The 17,640-nt window shown below is 58.2% G+C and overlaps 1 protein-coding gene across 1 annotated transcript; it reads left to right on the top strand.

The window, feature by feature from the left end:
• The first annotated feature begins 96 nt into the window (after positions 1-96).
• On the top strand, positions 97-5,447 carry LOC103272540 (protein LBH). Its single transcript, XM_008070033.1, has 4 exons — positions 97-283; positions 1,607-1,693; positions 3,297-3,438; positions 5,094-5,447. Exons 2-4 carry the CDS (start codon positions 1,625-1,627, stop codon positions 5,189-5,191), a joined length of 309 nt encoding a protein of 102 aa, XP_008068224.1. The 5' UTR covers positions 97-283; positions 1,607-1,624; the 3' UTR covers positions 5,192-5,447.
• The last annotated feature ends 12,193 nt before the right edge of the window (positions 5,448-17,640 follow it).

Below are 17,640 nucleotides of genomic sequence, written 5' to 3' on the forward strand. Positions count from 1 at the left end.
CGGGTGGGGAGGGTGGGAGAGGAGGAGGAGGGGTGCTTGGGGACCTTGGAGTCGGAGCTTCCCGGGAAGGTTCCGTGGTCAGCCTGGGGCGGTAGGCGCCTGCTGGGGGCACAGCGTGCCGGGGCTGCGCCCGCGTCCCTGGCCCGCACGCCCGGGAGCCACGGAGTGTGGTGGTGGAGCCTCGATGTGCGGGGCCCCGGCTGGCACCGGACCCTGGCGTGAGGCCGCGGGGAGGTAGTCCTTGGACACTTGGTTCTGACGCCCCGGTGACTCCAAGTGACAGGTCTGTCACGTCTCCTTCACCCTTCCCGTCTCTGCGTGCTCTCACCTCTGGTCTGATCTGTCTTCTCTCGGTCTCTCTTTTTCCTCTGTCTCCAGCTCTGTCGCCTCTTTGCCTTGTCTCTGTGGCTAGTGATTTTCATACCTCTCCCTCTGCTTCCTTCTCTGCTGTTGGACCTCTGTCCTGGCTGCCCTGGGCTCTAGTCTGGGTTTTGGGGTCCTGGGAGGGGGTCCGTGGAAGGGTTCGATGGAGGGACAGACCCAAGAGTAGAGGGTGGGTCACAGCATTGGGTGGAGCCCAGGAGAGTGTGGCTCAGCTGCCCACTGCCCCCAGGTCTGGGCAGCACATGCCTCTCCCAGCCTTCCCGAGGCCTTAGTGGGACCCAAGCTGACCTGAGCCAGATGGTGGGTTGAAAGAAAGCTCATTTTCCAGAATAGCAGGCCTCCCTACTTGCTGGCGGGCAGGGACCACCCTCCACACCTCAGTGGGCATCACAGCCATCCCATCTGGCTGGTCACTGCACTCCCTCTGCCCCTTCCCCTCCCAGCATCCCTCCCCTGTCTGTGGCCCCCTGCTACCTTCCAGCCTGCAGTTAGGTCCCTGCCTGCCAGACCCCGCCCCATTTCTGCCTCTGGCCTGGGCATGGCCCCAAGAGCCCACCTAGCCCAAGTGCAAGTGGAGAGTCTGAGGCCAGTGTGGGTGGTTCCTGGTGGGGACCCTCTTCCCAGAATCCTTGCTGTACTAGCTCTGGGATCCCTTGTCCCTGGTCCCCACCAGAGTGGGTGTGGCCAAGTGTGGGCAGGATGTCAGTTTCCCTGACTGTGGGTGCCAGGGCCTGGCTCTGGGTGTGTGGGTGTGTGTACTCAGGGAGCAACTGGCACCTTGGCGTGGGCCCTACCCTAACTCAGTCCCTGCTACTCTCAGTCTCTTGTTTCAGAAACCCACTGGGGTCCCTTGGACACTCTGTGTCCTTCTCACACAATTTCCTGTCTCAGAACATGCTTCTGTCCTCCCAACTAGCCTGGCTGCCTCCTGCTCACCCCTCATGCTTTCAGATCAGCTCACCTTCTTCCAGGAAGCCTTCCTGGGTCACAAGGCTGAGTCAACCTCTCCCTCTCCTGCCCCCTACAGCCATGGACACATTGTGTGGCAAATGTCCAGTGCCCTTTCTGATGGCGGGCTTGGGCAGGGAGCAGCCATGGTAGAGGTCTGGTTGGAGCTGTGGGTAATGGGCCTGGGTGGGGTGGACTGAAGGTTCTGGAGGAGGGTGGGATCTAGCATTGACCTGCAGTGGACACCTCATCTCTTCTCCCTGTCCTCCTGCAGCTCAGCAGTGGTGGCAACATGAGCACCCCCCAGCCCGCCACGTCAGAGCTGGGCCCTGAGAAGGGGGCCGGAGGCCTTGCAGGGAAGGTATGTGGTAGGGGTCCTGGAGGGACAGGAGGGAGCCAGCCTCAAACCCCGGCCCATGACTTGGGACATACCTTGCTTCACTGCCAGCCTCAGTTGACCCATCTGGGTCGCTCTTTTATAAATGTGTAGTGGATCATGCACTAGAAGACAAGCTGCCTTGGCTCACTCAGCATTCCTTCCTGACTGGGAACCCAGGGGTTGTTCCCCAAAACACACTTTGCCCTTTGCTGCCCTGCCCCCACCTCCAGCCTTCTGGGGCAGGGTGGAAGGAGAGTGTGGAGAGCTGTCGATGAAACTAAAAAGCTCCTACACAGGGGTTGCAGTCTTAATATTCTGAATACTGTGGTCAGGCCATTCTTCTCGTCAGGAACAGTGGGGCCAGAGAGAGGTGATCAGTCCAGAGTCACACAGAGGCCGGTCTGGAGTCTGGGGTTGTAGACACAGCCTCCCTGGCAGGGTGGGCAGAAAAAGGACCACCAGACCTCGGAGCTCCAAGCTCCAAGGGGTGCACTCGGGGCTGAGCAGCACACCTTGAGGGCAGGAAGGAGAGTGTCACGTGGGGGGATTCCAGACTGGGGAAGGAGCCCCTGACCTGGCAATGTCAGCACAAGGGGGGCACCCAGGAGGGTCCAGCCTTTGGGGCAGGGCTGGGTCCCTGCTCTGCTGTCCTCTGAGGCTCATCTGCTCCTTAATTCCACAGATATCCCAGTCCAGTGACACCCATCCCCTGTGGTACTTGGTTGAAAGAGCCTGGGTGGGAGCCCGGGAACAAGCCCCAAAACAAACTGTCCATGGGCTTCTGCCGTGAGGGTCTTGGGGACGTTCTGCCAAGTCCCACCTATGTGCCTGCCTGTGCTTGGGTCCATGTGCCCCTAAGGGAAGGTGGATAAACACCAGCAGCTGCCCCTCTAGGTGAGAGGGATGGGAGGCAGGGAGCCCCAGGAAGGGGAGTCTGCCCCAGCAAAGGCATGGGGACAGGCACGTAGGCCAGGGCCACGGGTACTGAGGGACATGCACGTAGCACTGTGACCTGGAAGGCATGAATGGGAGGCAGAGATGCCAAGGGCATCGGGAGGGCTGGGAGGCAGCCCCCGCACGCGCCTATGGCACTGAACAATGAGTCGAGAGCAAGCCCAGCATCCTAGGGTTGCCATGGCAACTTCTTGCCAGCTCCTCTGAGCCCGGAGGAGGCCAAGGGCCCAGCAGGAAAGACCCCAGGAAGGGGTTGCACAGGACTCCATCTTCAGAAAGCTGCTAGGTGTGTGCAGAAGCCCTGGGCTCACACCTGGTGACCTTGGCCTCTCCAGCCTCAGACTCAGTCTGTGAAATGGGCTCTTGGGGGCTGAACCCAGGTGGGTCGTGGGATGCCCCCTGGAGAGCTGTGAACCCAGGGGTTGAGTGTCCCACCTCACTGTGGTGGGGGAGGGGAGGGGCTGGGACACCTCTCGGGGATGTGCAAACACACATGAGCTCACCCCTGCTCTGAGGACTGGGCGGGAGGGTCCCTGACCCTTCGAGTGGGGCAAGGTGCAGGACAGGAGTTGGAGGGAAGTGGGAGCCCCTGGCCTGGCATCACCCTGATTCCTGCCCACCCTCCCTGAAGGCTGCGGCGGGCACCTGGGGGAAGGGCCCTCGGCTGGGCCAGCGGCTGCCCTCCATCGTGGTGGAGTCCAGTGAGGCAGGTGCCGTGGAAAGTGGAGAGCTGTGCTGGCCCCCAGAGGGATCCCAGAGCCAGGCTGCTGCTGGTGAGTGAGGGAGGAGGGGGTGGCCACTGGCTGGGTCAGAAGTAGGCCTCCTTCTGTCACTCCTGCAAGCAGGGCCTTGTCCCCTCCAGCCTGCTCATGCCCGCCCAACTGTCTGCCCTTGGATCCTCTGTCTGTTACCTCTCTGTAAACACTTGTTGAATGAGTGACCACATGTTCCCACCCCTCACCAGCCAGGCCTCCTCATTTATCCAGCACCTTTGGAACAGATGTGCCTTGTCCACTCGGGCTGGAAGGGGTGAGGGTGCAGATGCACTTGACAGGGTTGGGCTGGCCTGGTGGCAGATTCCCGTCCCAGTTGCAGGTGCCTGTTTAAAGGCTGAAGGTATGGCTGGGCTCCATGGCTCAGTCTGTCATCCCAGCACTTTGGGAGGCCAAGGTGAATGAATTGCCTAAGCCCGCCGTTTGAGACCCACTCAGGCAACTTGACGAGACCTGGTCTCTACAATAAATCAAAAATTAGCTGGGCATGGTAGCGCACGCCTATAGTTCCAGCTACTTGGAAGGCTGAGGCGGAAGGATCTCTGGAGCCAAGCAGGTTGAGACTGCGGTGGCCAGTAGTGTGCCACTGCACTCTAGCCTGGGTGACAGAGTGAGACTCCAACTCAAAAAATAAAAAAATAAAAATAAAGGCTGGAAGTAGCTGGGCATGGTGGCTCATGCCTGTAATTCCAGCACTTTGGGAGACAGAGGTAAGAGAATTGCCTGATCCCATGGGTTCGAGACCATCCTGGGCAACTTGTCTGTACAATAAATCAAAAAGTTAGCTGGGCATGGTGGCACAAGTCTGTAGTTCCAGCTTCTTGGAAGGCTGAGGTGGAAGGATCATCTGAACCCAGCAGGTCGAGGCTGTGGTGGCCATGAGTGTGCCACTGCACTCCAGCCTGGAAGACAGTGAGACTCTGACTCAAAAAATAAAAGAAAATAAAGGCTGAAGATACCTGTTTAAAGGTCCTCCAGGAGGAGGACCATGTGAGCAAGAGAGGGGTCAGCTGAGGCCAGGCCTGAGGCACAGGAGAGACAGCAGGCTGAGAGCAATGGCAGCCTCTGTGAAGGCTCTGAGAGCCACTGGGAGCTGGAGAGGGAGCATGAGCTGTGTCCTGGGAGGTTTTGTCTTCTGGACACCCCTGGAGATCTGTCCCCTGGGGAGGAAGTGAATTCAGCCACAGCTGGAGTCACTTAGCACCCTGTCTGTCTCTCCCGTTCCCCAAACCTCAGCTCTGCCTGGGGTAGCTGCCCAACTGGTCAGTGAGCCTGCTACAGCATGAGCCTAAAAGGAGTCTGCCTAGGCCCAGCCCCCACCTCTGCCCAAAGCACCCTCAGTCTCTTGTTAGTTCCTGTCCAGGACCCAGGATAACATCAGGGACCGTCCCTTGGGTACCCATTGGGACATGGGCTCTAGGGAGGCCCCTGGGTCTGCCTGGACCCCTTTCACTGTGCCACCCCCTTTACTCTGATGTATGTGGGGGCGCTCCTGCTCCCAGAGCCCAGCTCCAACCCCAGCTCCAACCCCCCTCCTTGGCCTAGCACCTGACCATGAGGAAGTCTTGACCACCCCAGCCTAGGCTCACTGCAGGCCCCTGGGATCCACCCCGGCTGCAGCCCCCCACCGACACAGAGGCCTTATGTTTCTGCAGCCCCCTCCCCAAGTCTACCGGGAGCATCAGGGAAGGCTGTGGACGATGCTGGCGGCAAGTGTGCTGGCTCCGAGGACAAGGTACACCCGGCCCAGTGATAGGACAAAGATGGGGCCAGTCTCTGCTCTCCAGCTGCTGAGAGGGCCTTAAAACTCCAGGTAGCCGGGCTGATGAACAGACAGGGCCAGGCCTGGTGGGACACCCTGCGGGCAGAGCTGAACAGCCACTTCCTGTCTCCCGGGGTCTGGTCAGGCCCACAGTCCTGCCCTTCCCTGTTCATGGCCCAGGTCTGAATTATAGCCCCCTTGTTACATGGTTTGAAGCAGAAATAAAGGTACTTCCTGGTGACCAGTAGGCACACGTGGTGGGGTCTCAAGGGGCTGGAAACAATTTTGGTTCTGCAGGTGGCCTCCTGGGCAAGGCCTCAGCTCAGAGTCCAGCCTGACCAGTCCAGAGTGCCAAGTGGGTGATCACTGGGGGTGAAGGTGGGGAGAGGTGGGCTGGGCAGGGCTGAGATGCCCCGAGGTCTTCAGAGATGGGACTGTCCAATAGCTGTTGCTGGTGCCTCTGCCCAGGGACCCTCTCTTGGCTCAGCCTCAGCCAAGGCTGCCCAAGGCAGGACCGGCCTCCTCCAGATGGCCTCCCATCTCCCCTTCGGCCTCCTTGGGGCTGAAGCCTGAGGGCCCCGTTACTTCCCACCCCCCACCCCAGTGCAGTCGGGCACAGGGATGGTACCTCAGGTGGGGTGCCCTATTCCAGGTTGGATCTCGCTAAATCCCAAATCCTTGCAAAATCTCGTTTTATAGAGAGGAAACCAAGGCGCAAAGTGAGATGCCCAAGGCTGGCCTTGGTTGGGGCTATGGAGCCATCCCTGAGGCTGGGAAACCACCAAGCTGGCCACAGAAACCACAAGTGAATTTGGGTGAGCAGGCCCCTCTTCCTGCCCCACATGAGGGTCCTACCCTCCACAAGGTCCATCAACATTGACTCTTGGCTCTATCCTGCTGCACAAAGAGAGCCCACTGCCTGGCTGGGGCTGGCACGGCGGGTAGAGGTGGGCAAAAACCTGACAGTGGTTTAGGGCCCTCTCCCCCAAATATTTAGCCCCTCCCAGCCTGGCCGCTGCCCTTGGTGAGCCTGAGCCAGGTTCAAGAAAACACTCCATAAATGTTAGCTCAACAAAGTTCACAGACCTAGGCGGGCAGGCCAGGGGCCTGGTGAGCTGGAGGAAGCCGGGAGACACTGGTGCCTCTGTTCTTTCCTGGATGCTTTGCTAACCTTCAGGATGAATAAGGTACTTTCTCCAGTCCAACTTCCTTCTAAAAATAGCCCAACCCCCCAAGTGCCAGAGAGGTGGGAGGAGAGGTGTGGAAGTCCACCTGGCAGCCTGCTTGAATTTTAAACCTGTGGACTCTAGGCCAGGTGCATGGGCCCAAGATGTCCCCCGTGCTCCCCCAGCTCCCGATTTACAGCTTAGGACAACGGTTGGGCGGCCCTTCAAAGTCCTTCTGGTCTTGGAGCCAGGGACAGGGTGGCTTGAGCAGGATGGGGGTGTGGGGATCGGAGTGGGGCGGACACCACAGGAATCGTTGCCGACACGTGGAATGTGAGGTGAGGGAGCAGTCCAGAGAGCCGGGAGGTGGGTGGTCGAGGGGACCATTGACTGAGACTTAATAATCCCTCTGAGGTGGGGATTATTGTACCCATTTCAACACGACCTGCCTGGAGGTCCCATGGCTGATGAGTAGCTGAGCTCGGGCGGGATCCGGAGCGCACCATATAACAGCGTGGAGGTGACCCACACTGGAGGTCCCACGAGCTGGAGTCGGGGGCCCACCGCGGGAGGTGGCTCAGTGTGGAAGGGGCAGGGCATCTCCGCCCCCCGCCCCGTCCGCCCAGCCGCGGGATCCGCCCCTTTACCCCCGACCGAGTCTCAGTGGGCGCGGCTAGTGACGACAGGGGGCGGGGCCAGAGGAGCCACGCCCACCCACAGCCCCGCCCCGGCAACCTGCGGAAACGCCTCTGGGGATCGTGATGAGACTTGCCCTGGTATCGGTCGGGGATACTGGGGAAAGAACGGGCATCAGCGCCCGGCGCCTCCGAGGTGGACCCCCCCAGCTGTGCAATATTCGCCTCGGAGAGGTTGCAGCACGCAGTAGGGCTTGCCACAGCAGGTTGGGGGCAGAGCAGGGAACCCAGGCCTCGTGTTCTCACGCTGCCCTTCAGCCTGGACCCAGCAGCGGTGTATGTGGAAATGGCCACCTCTGACATCTACATTCTGGGTGTGACAGCCTGGCCGCCCAAGAACCCCGAGGTCAGGCAAGTCCCTGGTGGGGAGAGTCCTTCTCCCTGCCCTTCCATACCTGGGAGCCAGGTCCTCGGCCAAGGTGAATCCATCTGATCCCAACAATAACTCCATTTTTAAAATCTGGGTAAACCGAGGCTCGGAGATGAAAGTGTCTCTCCCTGGGTCATGGAGAGCTGAGCTTGCAGTCTACTTGGAATCCCTGGCTATGCATCTCCCTCTCAATTGCACCCCCACTCTGCCTTTTCCTGACCCCAGCCAGACCAGCTCTGGGCCCCAAGCTTCTCTGAGACAAGGCTGGGACTTTTCCAAAGGGATTTTACAGACAGGGTTCAGAGGAAACGTGGAACTGGAATAAAAGAAACGTCACAACCTCATGGGCTGTAGATGGCAGTTGGGGGGAAGTCCAGGAGCAAACCTAGGCTCCGGGCACCCCCAGCTTTCAAACACAGAACCCTGGCATGCCCTGTGAACTGGGAGTTAGGGGTGAAGTCAGTCCAATAAGTTCTGGCCTCATGGGAAGACCCAGTCCTGAGAGCCAGAGACCCGAGCCACAGTCCTGGCCTTTCTTGCCAGCTGTGTGGCTCTGAGCAGGTCACTGAGCCCTGGACAGCCATCTTGGGGCCTCAGCTCTGTCTTGTGAGTTGTGCTTATCCCCTCTGACTTGTCATCCCTGCCTGTTGAAGACATCCAGGTTGGGAGGTGGGCCAGCAGGCCAGGCTGGGCTGAGAGGAAAGGCCTACCGGCTGACTGGGCACCTCTCAGGCTTCAATTTGACTCTTTTCACCCCCTTCTCACAGGACACCCAGGGTTTGGGGGCTAATGACTTAAGAGCCTAACTGGAGGGCTTCCTGGAGGAGTTACTGGCATCTTTGAGTTTATCTTGGCCCATCTGCAGATGAAAGTGGGGTGCTGCAGTATCTCAGGTACCTTTTTTTTTTTGAGTTGGAGTCTCACTGTGTCACCTAGGCTGGAAGGCAGTGGTGTGCTCACGGTCACCGCAGCCTCGATCTACTAGGCTCAGGTCATCCTTCCACCTCAGCCTTCCAAGTAGCTGGAAACCCAGGTGTGAACCACTATGCCCAGCTAATTTTTTTAATTTATTGTAGAGATGAGGTTTTGTCAACTTGCCCAGGCTGATCTCGAACCCCTGGACTCAGGCAATCCTTTCACTTCCACCTCCCGAAGTGCTGGTGTTACAGGTGTCAACCACCATGCCTGACCCTCAGGTACCTTCTAATCTGCTATGGGTTTAATTTTGTGCTCCCCCATTCATATGTTGAAGTCCTAACCCCCCAGTACCTCAGAATGTGATCTTATTTGGAAGTAGGTTTTTTTGTTTTGGGGTTGTTTTGTTTTGAGTTGGAGCTCTCACTCTGTTGCCCATGCTGGAGTGCAGTGGTACAATCACAGCTCACCACAGCCTCAACTTCCTGAGCTCAGGTGATCCTTCCACCTCAGCCTCCTGAGTAGCTGGGACTCCAGGCATGTGCCACCATGCCCAGCTAATTTTTTGATTTTTTTGTCGAGATGAGGTCTCACCAACTTGCCCAGGCTGATCTTGAACTCCTGGACTCAGAGTCTTCCCACCTCAGTCTCACAAAATGCTGGGATTATAGATATGAGCTACCATGCCCACCCAGTTGGAAATAGGGTTGTTGTTGTTTTTTTTTTCTGAATCAGAGTCTCACCCTGTTTCCCAGGTTGGAGTGCAGTGGCACAATCACAGCCACTGCAGCCTTGACCTACTGGACTCAGATGATCCTTCTGCCTCAGCCTTCCAAGTAGCTGGAACCCCAGATGTATGCCACCACACCCAGCTAATTTTCTGATTTATTGTAGAGACAGGGTCTCACCAAATTGCCCAGGCTGGTCTTGAACCACTGGGCTCAGACAATCCTCTTGGCTCTGCCTCCCAAAATTCTGGGATTACAAGCATGAGCCACTGCGTCCAGCTGGAAGGAGGGTCTTTAAAGAGGTAATAAGTTGGCCGGACTTGATGGCTCAGCCTGTAATCCCAGCACTTTGGGAGGCCGAGACGAGTGGATTGCCTGAGCCTGCAGGTTCGAGACCAGTCCAAGCAACTCTATAGTAAATCAAAAATTAGCCGAGCATGGTAGTGTATGCCTGTAGTTCCGGCTACTTGGAAGGCTGAGGTGGAAGGATCACCAGAGCCTAGCATGTCAATGCTGGGGTAGCCATGAGCATGCCACTGCACTCCAGCCTGGGCGACTGAGTGAGACTCCAACTCAAAAAAAATAAAGAGGTAATAAGTTAATGTTAGGTCATCAGGGCAGACCCTAATCTACTATGAAGAGGAGATATGTACAGAGATGCCCACAGAGGAAAGACTACGTGAAGACCCAGGGAGAGGGGACCGTTTGCAGACCACGAAGATGCCTCCAGAGAAACCACCCTGTCCACATCTTGATCTCAGCTTTCTGGCCTCCAGAACTGGGGGAGAATAAATGTCTGTCATTAAGCCCCTTAGCCTGAGGTCTGTGGCCCATGTTATGACAGCCCAGCTAGGACACGGATGCGCAAGTGAAGCTCTGTCTGCCTCCGCAACCCGTCCACCGCGTCTCTCTGTCCTCCTCTGCACCCTGTTCCAGCGTATCTCCACGCCGCCACATGCCCTGGTGGCCCCAGCCCAGGTTGGGACAGGCCTAGATCTGTTCTCCTTGGATTTTCCCCGAGTTGCTTTCCTAAGACGCCAGCGGTGGAATCCCCCCATGAAGGGTGGGGGTGGCCTCTTCTGGGAAGTCTCGGTGACCCTCCTGCAACATAGCTGCATCCTGATCCACCGTCGGGGCAGGGGCCCATTCATCAGGTACAGGCCCTGCCTGCCTGGCCTTGCCCCCTGCCCCCTGCCCCAATGCCATCCCTCCTTACTCCCGAGTGTGCTCCTCTCTGTCCCCTGGGGCCCTCTCCCTCTGGCTCCAGAAGCTCTCAGGAAAAGCATGTGGCTCACAACCATTCCCTTGCTGTCACTCCGAGCTCCCTGAGGAGGCCATGGCTCTGTTCTTCTGGTTCTCAACACCAGGCAGTGGGTCTTGGGATGGACTTGATGGGCAGGCCTGGTGCTAGTCTCTACCCCTCAGGGAGGAGTTCCAGGCCTGGGCACTGTGGGCTGGGCGCCCCCCAGCCAGTGCCTGCTCCCCTTGGACTCTGACAGAAGAAGGGGCTGGCCGTCACCAGTCCCTGGCAGTACTCACACCCTACAGCCTTGAATCCCACAAGTGCTATCCTCCCCAGCCCTTCCCTCCCGTGGCCCCTGAGCCCCTGACTGCCAGAAATCGAAGGTTGGAGTGATTGCCTTGGAATGGAGAGGGTGTGGGAACTTGTCTGAAAGTGAAAGTATGGGGTCTGGGCAGAGGGTGGGGCTGTGGGTGGACCAGGCCCTCGCTGACCACTGCTGGGAAGTCCCAGCTGTTGGCCACTCGTTCAAGCTTCACCAGAGGCCCCACGCCTGGGCCTGGGCCTGGGGGCCCTCTGGGCTGACTCCTTCAGGCGGCCCTGGCCTACCTGAGGCCGAGTCGGCTCACTCAGCAGGTATGTTCAGGGCAGGTAGAGCAGGAGGACACAGGGTGATGCTGTGGCCGGGGACACGCTGGACTCAGGACTGTTCCGGTTCTGTTAGTGGCCTTCTAGGCCAACGGCCTAGGCTCAGAGCCCGGCTGACCAAGCCAGAGTGCCAGCTCAAATCACAGCGGACACACACATGTGCGCACATACACATACACACACACACACACATACACACACACACACGGAGAAAACAGACAGACACACAGGACATAAAGACATGCATTCAGGCACAGACAAGTACACACACACGACTCACAGAGACACACTCATGAATCCACTGAGGCACACACCACAACAGAGTCACACACACACAGAGACACACTCAGTCAACACACACATGGGCAAAGTCAATATACACCAAAGTGTGGACATGCCCACGGACTCATACTTGTACTTAGATTCCCTTTTTTATTTTCCTGTCATGGCTGGGGGCTGGGTCCGGGGGCTCCTGGTCCAGGGGCAGAGACATCCCAGGCCCTATGATTGTCCCTCAGTCATGGAAGGAGGTGTACTCAGGACTGGGACCAGGAGGTGCTGACCATGGTCTGGGCTCACCTGGCCAGGGAAGCCTTCTCAGGGGAGGAGCCACTTCTGCTGAGTCTTCAAGGAGTTGGCAGCCAGAGAAGGTGGGGCTGAGGCCACTGCAGGCAGAGAGAACAGCCTGTGCAAAGGTGTAGAAGGGAGGTCAGTACTTCTGCACGGTCGGAGTGGGTGAGTGAGTGGGAGTAAAGCGGAGGGATTGTCGGGAAGGGACTTGAATGCCAAGCTAAGGAGGAGGCTATGCTTCTTCTGAGGACAGCCAGCCCAGTAGGTTTTTATGTTCTACTGTGAAGGGGAGCCTTTTAAGGGTCTTTTTCTAGAGACTTCACTGGGGTACAGGAAAGCTATTGATGTATCTGCATAATCAACATACACAATGCACTAAACTTTCTTATTAGTGCCACTAATTTTTGGTATCAGATTTTCTTTCTTTTTTTTTTTTTTTGAGTTGGAGTCTCACTCTCACCCAGACTGGAGTGCAATGGCCCGCTCCCGGTCACCGCAGCCTCGACCTGCTGGGCTCTGGCCATCTTTCTGCCTCAGCCTTCCAAGTAGCTGGAACTACAGGCGCGCGCTACCACACCCGGCTAATTTTTGATTTATAGTGGAGATGAGGTCTTGCCAAGTTGCCCAGGCGGGTCTCGAACCTGCGGGCTCAGGCAATCCACGGTCTCAGATTTTCTAAGCAAACAATCCTATCGTCTATGAATAATAAGTTTTATCTGCTCTTGCCTTCTAGTTACACCTTTTACTTGTTTTTCCTGCGTCTTTCCACAACTGGTTCTTCCAGGCATATGTTAGAAGTGGTCGTGAGGGCAGTATCCTTGTCTTTTCATTATTTTCAGAAGACTTCCAGCCTGCAAGGAAAGTTCAGAGGAGATCTATGTTCTGACAAGAACTCCCCTTGCCACAACTCCAGGGAAATGGCACCTGAGGGGTTCAGGCAGGGGACAGTCAGGAGGCTGTGACCGGGAGGACGGCAGGTGGGGAGGTAAGAGGACGAGGTTGCCCAGGGCTAAGGCCTAAGGTACAGGCAGTCATCTGCCTATGGAGGTGACTAGTTTTGACCTTTGAAGCAGGAGATGACGCCCATTCCCAGGGTAGGTGGGGAGGATGGGGAGTAGAGGGTGAGCGCTGGAGGATGACCAGGAGGATGAAGAACTGATATGGGAGGGAAGGTTCAGGAAACAAGAGGGCAGAAGCAGGGGCTGGAGGTAGAGAGAGTGGAGAAGGCTAGATCTGACTTCTTTGTCACAGGTGGGGTGACCCGGGCTGTCTCGGTCTCTGTGTCTGTGTTTTTTGTTTTTTTTTGTTTTGAGTCAGAGTCTCTATCTGCTGTCCAGGCTGGAGTTCGGGGCCACCATCACAGCTCATGGCAGCCTCGACAATCCTTCCTCCTCAGGCTCCTGAGTAGCTGGGACTACAGGTGCATGCCACTGCACCGTGCTGATTTTTTAATTTTCGTAGAGACAAGCGTCTCACTATGTTGCCCAGGCTGATCTTAAGCAGTCTGGTCTCACTATGTTGCCCAGGTTGGGCTTAAGCAATCCTGCGTCGGCCTCCCAAAGTGCTCAGGACAGGCTTGAGCCATCACGCCCAGTTATTTGTGTCTTCTGGGGGTAGCATTCCTTCCCTGCCAGTGACTCTGCAGTGAGTGTATCGGCTCCACCAGGAGAGAGCAGGGCCCCGGGCTTAGGCTAAGCCTTGGTCTCCAGGGCCTCAGCCAGATCTGAGCACCAGCTAGGGAACCCAGCAACACAGGAGCCAGGGTCACCCTGAAGGCATTGGGGACAATCAGAGAGACCCAGAGAGAAGCCCCAAGGGTAGTGGGGAGACAGGCACAGGGGAGACAGGGCAGGGCCTGTGTGAAAGGAGCTCGCAGGTCTCAGCCCAGCAGGCCTAGGAAGGATGGGGTACCCTTGCACTGGACGGCTCACCCCACTTCCTGGCTGTGCCCTGGAATGATGGGCAGAGCTGCCGGGCCATTACAGGAGGGCCACGGCACCACAGGGACGTCTTGAGTGCCCTCCAAGCAGATGAATGGAAGGACAGGTGGTGAGGAGCAAGCTGAGGACTCCTTGGAGGGGGCGCTTGCACTCTGCAGTCCTGAAACCCAGGAGAGCAAAGAGGTGAATGCAGGAGAGGGAGCAGCCAGAGGGGAAGGTGGAAGGGAGGACATGCAGGGGATGGAGACGAGGCCCGTGAGGCTGGGTGGGGTGCATGTCACCCACAAACCCAAAGGTGGAGCTGGTGAAGCTTTCCCAGTGGGAGGGGAAAGGGAGGACTTTGAATGCCAGGCTGTGGGGCTTGGTCAGTATGGAGCCTGGAAAAGGTTCTCCTCCGCTCAGAGGAGTGACCTGGGTGAACTTGTGCTTTGGGAAGGTCAAGAATAGCTTGGGGGCTGGGTGTGGTGGCTCACGCCTGTAATCTCAGCACTTAGGGAGGCCAAGGCAGGAGAATCACTTGAGCTCAGGAGTTCCAGACCCACCACCTGCCAAAAACAAACAAACAAAAAATAGCTGGGCATGGTGGCACAGGCCTGTAGTCCTAGCTGCTCAGGAAACTGAGGCAGAAGGATCACCTGAGCCCTGGAGGTTGAGGCTGCAGTAAGCTGTGATTGTGCCACTGCACTCCAGCCAGGGTGACAGAGTGAGACCGTGAGACCTGTCTCAAAAAAAAAAAGCCGGGCACAGTGGCTCAAGCCTGTCATCCCAGCACTTTGGGAGACCGAGGCGAGTGGAATGTCTGAGCCCGTGAATTCGTGACCAACCTGGACAACTTGGCAAGACCTCGTCTCTACAATAAATCAAAAATTAGCCAGGTGTGGTAGCACACACCTGTAGTTGTGGCTACTTGGAAGGCTGAGACAGAAGGATCGCCAGAGTCCAGCAAGTCGACGCTGGAGTAGCCCTGACCGTGCCACTGCATTCCAGCCTGGGTGAAGGAGTGAGACTCCAACTCAAAAAAAAGGGGGGTGAGGGGAATGGCTTGGGAAGCCATGAGGTCAAAGGTGGCATGACTACAGGGGCCACTGGGGGGTTTGATGGCCCTTCAGTGCAGCTCTGGTTTGGGACAAAGGTAATTGAGCAGGTGGGTGACCCTCAAGCCTGAATAACCTCCTAGGAGACTCACCCGCCCAGCTGTCTCTCCTTACCCCAGAATCTGTCCCTGTGCTTCCTGGTAGAGGAATTCCACGGCTGACCCCACTGTGGGGCTCACCACCATCTTGAGTCCCTCAACCTGGAGAAAGGCCCCTTGGGCAGCCACCCTGACTCCCTGGTACTGGGAGACACAGGCCAGATGCCAGGCAGGCCTCCAACCCTAAACTGTGTGACCTGAGGCTCACCCCGCTTCTGTCTGAGCCTCAGGCTTCTCTTCTGGGAAATGGGCAAATGACACCCCCAACTTCATTGTCATGAGGGGCTGGTCTGTGCTGGGCATTGGGCTGGGCACACAGTGGGTACTCCCCAACCAAGGTGGAGTCTGGCTTGTCTCTCCTGACTCCCCCCGTGACTAGAGTGGGTGCAGCATGAGCCGGAACTGTTCTCTTCATGACACCCTGCCCTGCTGGGTGCCAGCTGCTGAGGGACACCAGGGAGGGACAGTGGAGTGGAAGCCAGATGGGCTCCCTGCATGTGTGGGTTGGGGCTGAGTCGGCTGGATCCCTGAACCCTGATGCCTGAGGAGACCAATGACCTGTGACCAGGGCGGGGCTGATAAGATTCCATCAATCACTTGGGTTATCGCTCCCTCAGCCTGGCCTCCTCCAGCTGCTCGATCGTCCCTGGAAACCTGGGGGAAGGTAGGACTCAGTGGATCTCTGACACACACCTCGCTGCGGGGGGGGGGGGGGGGGGGGGGGGAGGGTCTGAGCCCTGGCCATCCCAGTGTCATTATTTCCCCCAGCCACTTGAGGCCTGAGGAGGGGCAGCTCCTGCCCGAAGTCACTAAGGGTCAGGTGCTGGCTCCAGCCTGGGCTGAGTCCTAGCCCCTGGGGTGGCGGGTCCCTGAGGGTGGGCTGGGGGTCCTGCGCCTGGTTAGTCTGTGTCTGTGATAGGTCCAGCCCTTTCTTCTGCCTCCAGTTTCTCCAGGGGTAAAGTGAGACATCGCAGGTTCACCTGGTGGAGTGAGTGGGGGGTACCGGCCAGGAAGCTCCCCTCCGCCCTTCCAGCCCAGCATAGCCTGAAGCCAGAAGAGGAAACACTGCCAGGCTGGGCAGGGCTGGAAGCGGATGTGGGTGGAGCCTATCGGGGCTCCCGGAGCTGTGGACCCTGGAGGGGCAGGGGCAGCCTTGGTTCAGCACTCTCAAGCCCTTGGGACCCCTCCCTACTCCCTGTGGGGGAAGGGCCGGAGCTCACTGTCGTGGAGGTGGGGGGTGCAGTGGATGGGAAGCAGTATTGGGAGCCCCCCCCAGCCCCCGGTTAAATATAGACCCGAGGCCCCTCCCGCCACCTCCCTGCGGGCTGCGATAAGCCACAGGGTGGCCTTGGCCAGTGCCCTCAGGCCCCACATGGCTTCCCTCCAGTTCTGTGGCCCAGGGAAGGAGATGGATTCCATGGGGGTCCCTGCCCTCCCCTTTGGACTGAAGGGGGTGAGCTAAGGACTCTGGAGGGCAACAAAGGGGCTGGAGGGTAAGGTGGGGGGGTGTTTCTTAGGACTGCAGACCTAACACTGGAAAGTCCTGAATGTGGTTGCTGGGCCCTGCCCTCGGGTGTTGTGAGCTGCGGGCCGGGCGCCAGAACCTGTGTTCAAATCCTGCATCCAGTTCTGATGGGAAGGTCTGGCCCCTGGCAGGCTGAGAGAGGAATGGCACCCAGGGAAGACCTGTATCTCAGTGTCCAGCTGCAGCCTGGCACACAGAAGGCTCTGGCCGGAACAGTTGCCTGGTGACATTTCCTCTTTGACAGCCTGAGGGTTGCCTCTTCCAGGAAGCCTTCCCTGACTAGGCATCACAGGGCCCACATAGCTCTGCATCTACTCCCCAGGGCTGGGTGTCCTCCACGCCTCCTGATCCTCCTTCTCACTCCCAGCTCTCTTGCTCTGACAAGATGCCATCGCCACGGACAGTGACCCCTGGGCTGGAGCTGGGAAGCCCCAAGGAGCCCGGGGAGCCCCAGACCCCAGCTCAGGGCACCCAGCGGACAAGCAGTGGAAAGGAGTCCATTGCCCACCACGAAGACGCCGTGAGGCCCGGCCTGGGCACCTTGAGGCGTACTTTCTCCCGAGCAAGCCTGAAGAGGTTGACCCAGGCCTCCAAGGAGACCCCAACCCAGCTCTGGCGAACCTCCCAGTCTCTGTTCCGGTCCTTCCGGCGTGCCCTGGAGGAGGGGCCAGCTGCTGACCAGCCTCAGGCTGCTGCTGTTCCAGAGGTGTCCTCAAGGGTCCCAGATGATGTCAGCCAGCCAGCACCCATGGGGATGGGGCCTGAGGAACTGGAACTGGAGGCAGGTGAGGGCTTCACGGACAGCAATAAGCGTGGCAGGAAACAGGCTGGAGGCACAGCAGCTGCACCAAGGTTTCAGGAAAAGGCTCTCCTCCCTACCTTCCCCAAGCCCTGTGCCCTGGACAGTGGCACGTTAAATTCTTCCAGCATCTCAGCAAGGGCAGCTTGCATTGGCCAGAGGAGAAAAGTGAGGCTCAGAGAGGTTAAGTGACTTGCCTCAAGCCGCACAGCATGGAGAAGGGGATTTGAACCCAGATCTGCATGACTCCAGAACCCCAGGCTCTAGACCATGACCTTTAACAGCCGGGCTCCATGCACGAGGCACTGTCCTCCCCATTACAGGGTGGCAGAGGGTGCAAGAGGGCCACAGCTCTGGAGGGCAGGTCAGGGGGCTGCCCAGAGGGGGATGCATGGAGGTGGAGCTCTGCAGGGGGGTGCAGGTAGAAGGCTCCTGCGGGGGGTGGGGGATGCTGGGAGAGAGCAGGAAATGTGAGGCTGGACATGGGAGCAAGAGTCTGGGCATTGCAGGACACACCCTGCCTGAGCTCTGACCCTATTAGGTCTGCAATCAGGGCTGCACACGAGGCCGCTGGGTGGCTCGGCAGAACTGGGGTGGGGGTGGGAGCCAGCTGGGGGGCAGGGACTGGGGGTGGGGAAGGGAGGGGCTGATC

The sequence above is a fragment of the Carlito syrichta genome, unplaced genomic scaffold (genome assembly GCF_000164805.1).
Source record: "Carlito syrichta isolate Samal-C Ts95f unplaced genomic scaffold, Tarsius_syrichta-2.0.1 Scaffold111531, whole genome shotgun sequence".
Taxonomy (NCBI): Eukaryota; Metazoa; Chordata; class Mammalia; order Primates; family Tarsiidae; genus Carlito; species Carlito syrichta.

What these genes read in the sequence shown, in the direction of transcription:
- LOC103272540 (XM_008070033.1), top strand. Translation starts at nt 1,625, where the DNA reads ATGAGCACCCCCCAGCCCGCCACGTCAGAGCTGGGCCCTGAGAAGGGG. An exon ending in CCGGAGGCCTTGCAGGGAAG is followed by an intron (nt 1,694 to 3,296) that starts GTATGTGGTAGG and finishes CCCTCCCTGAAG; the next exon opens with GCTGCGGCGGGCACCTGGGG. An exon ending in CCAGAGCCAGGCTGCTGCTG is followed by an intron (nt 3,439 to 5,093) that starts GTGAGTGAGGGA and finishes ATGTTTCTGCAG; the next exon opens with CCCCCTCCCCAAGTCTACCG.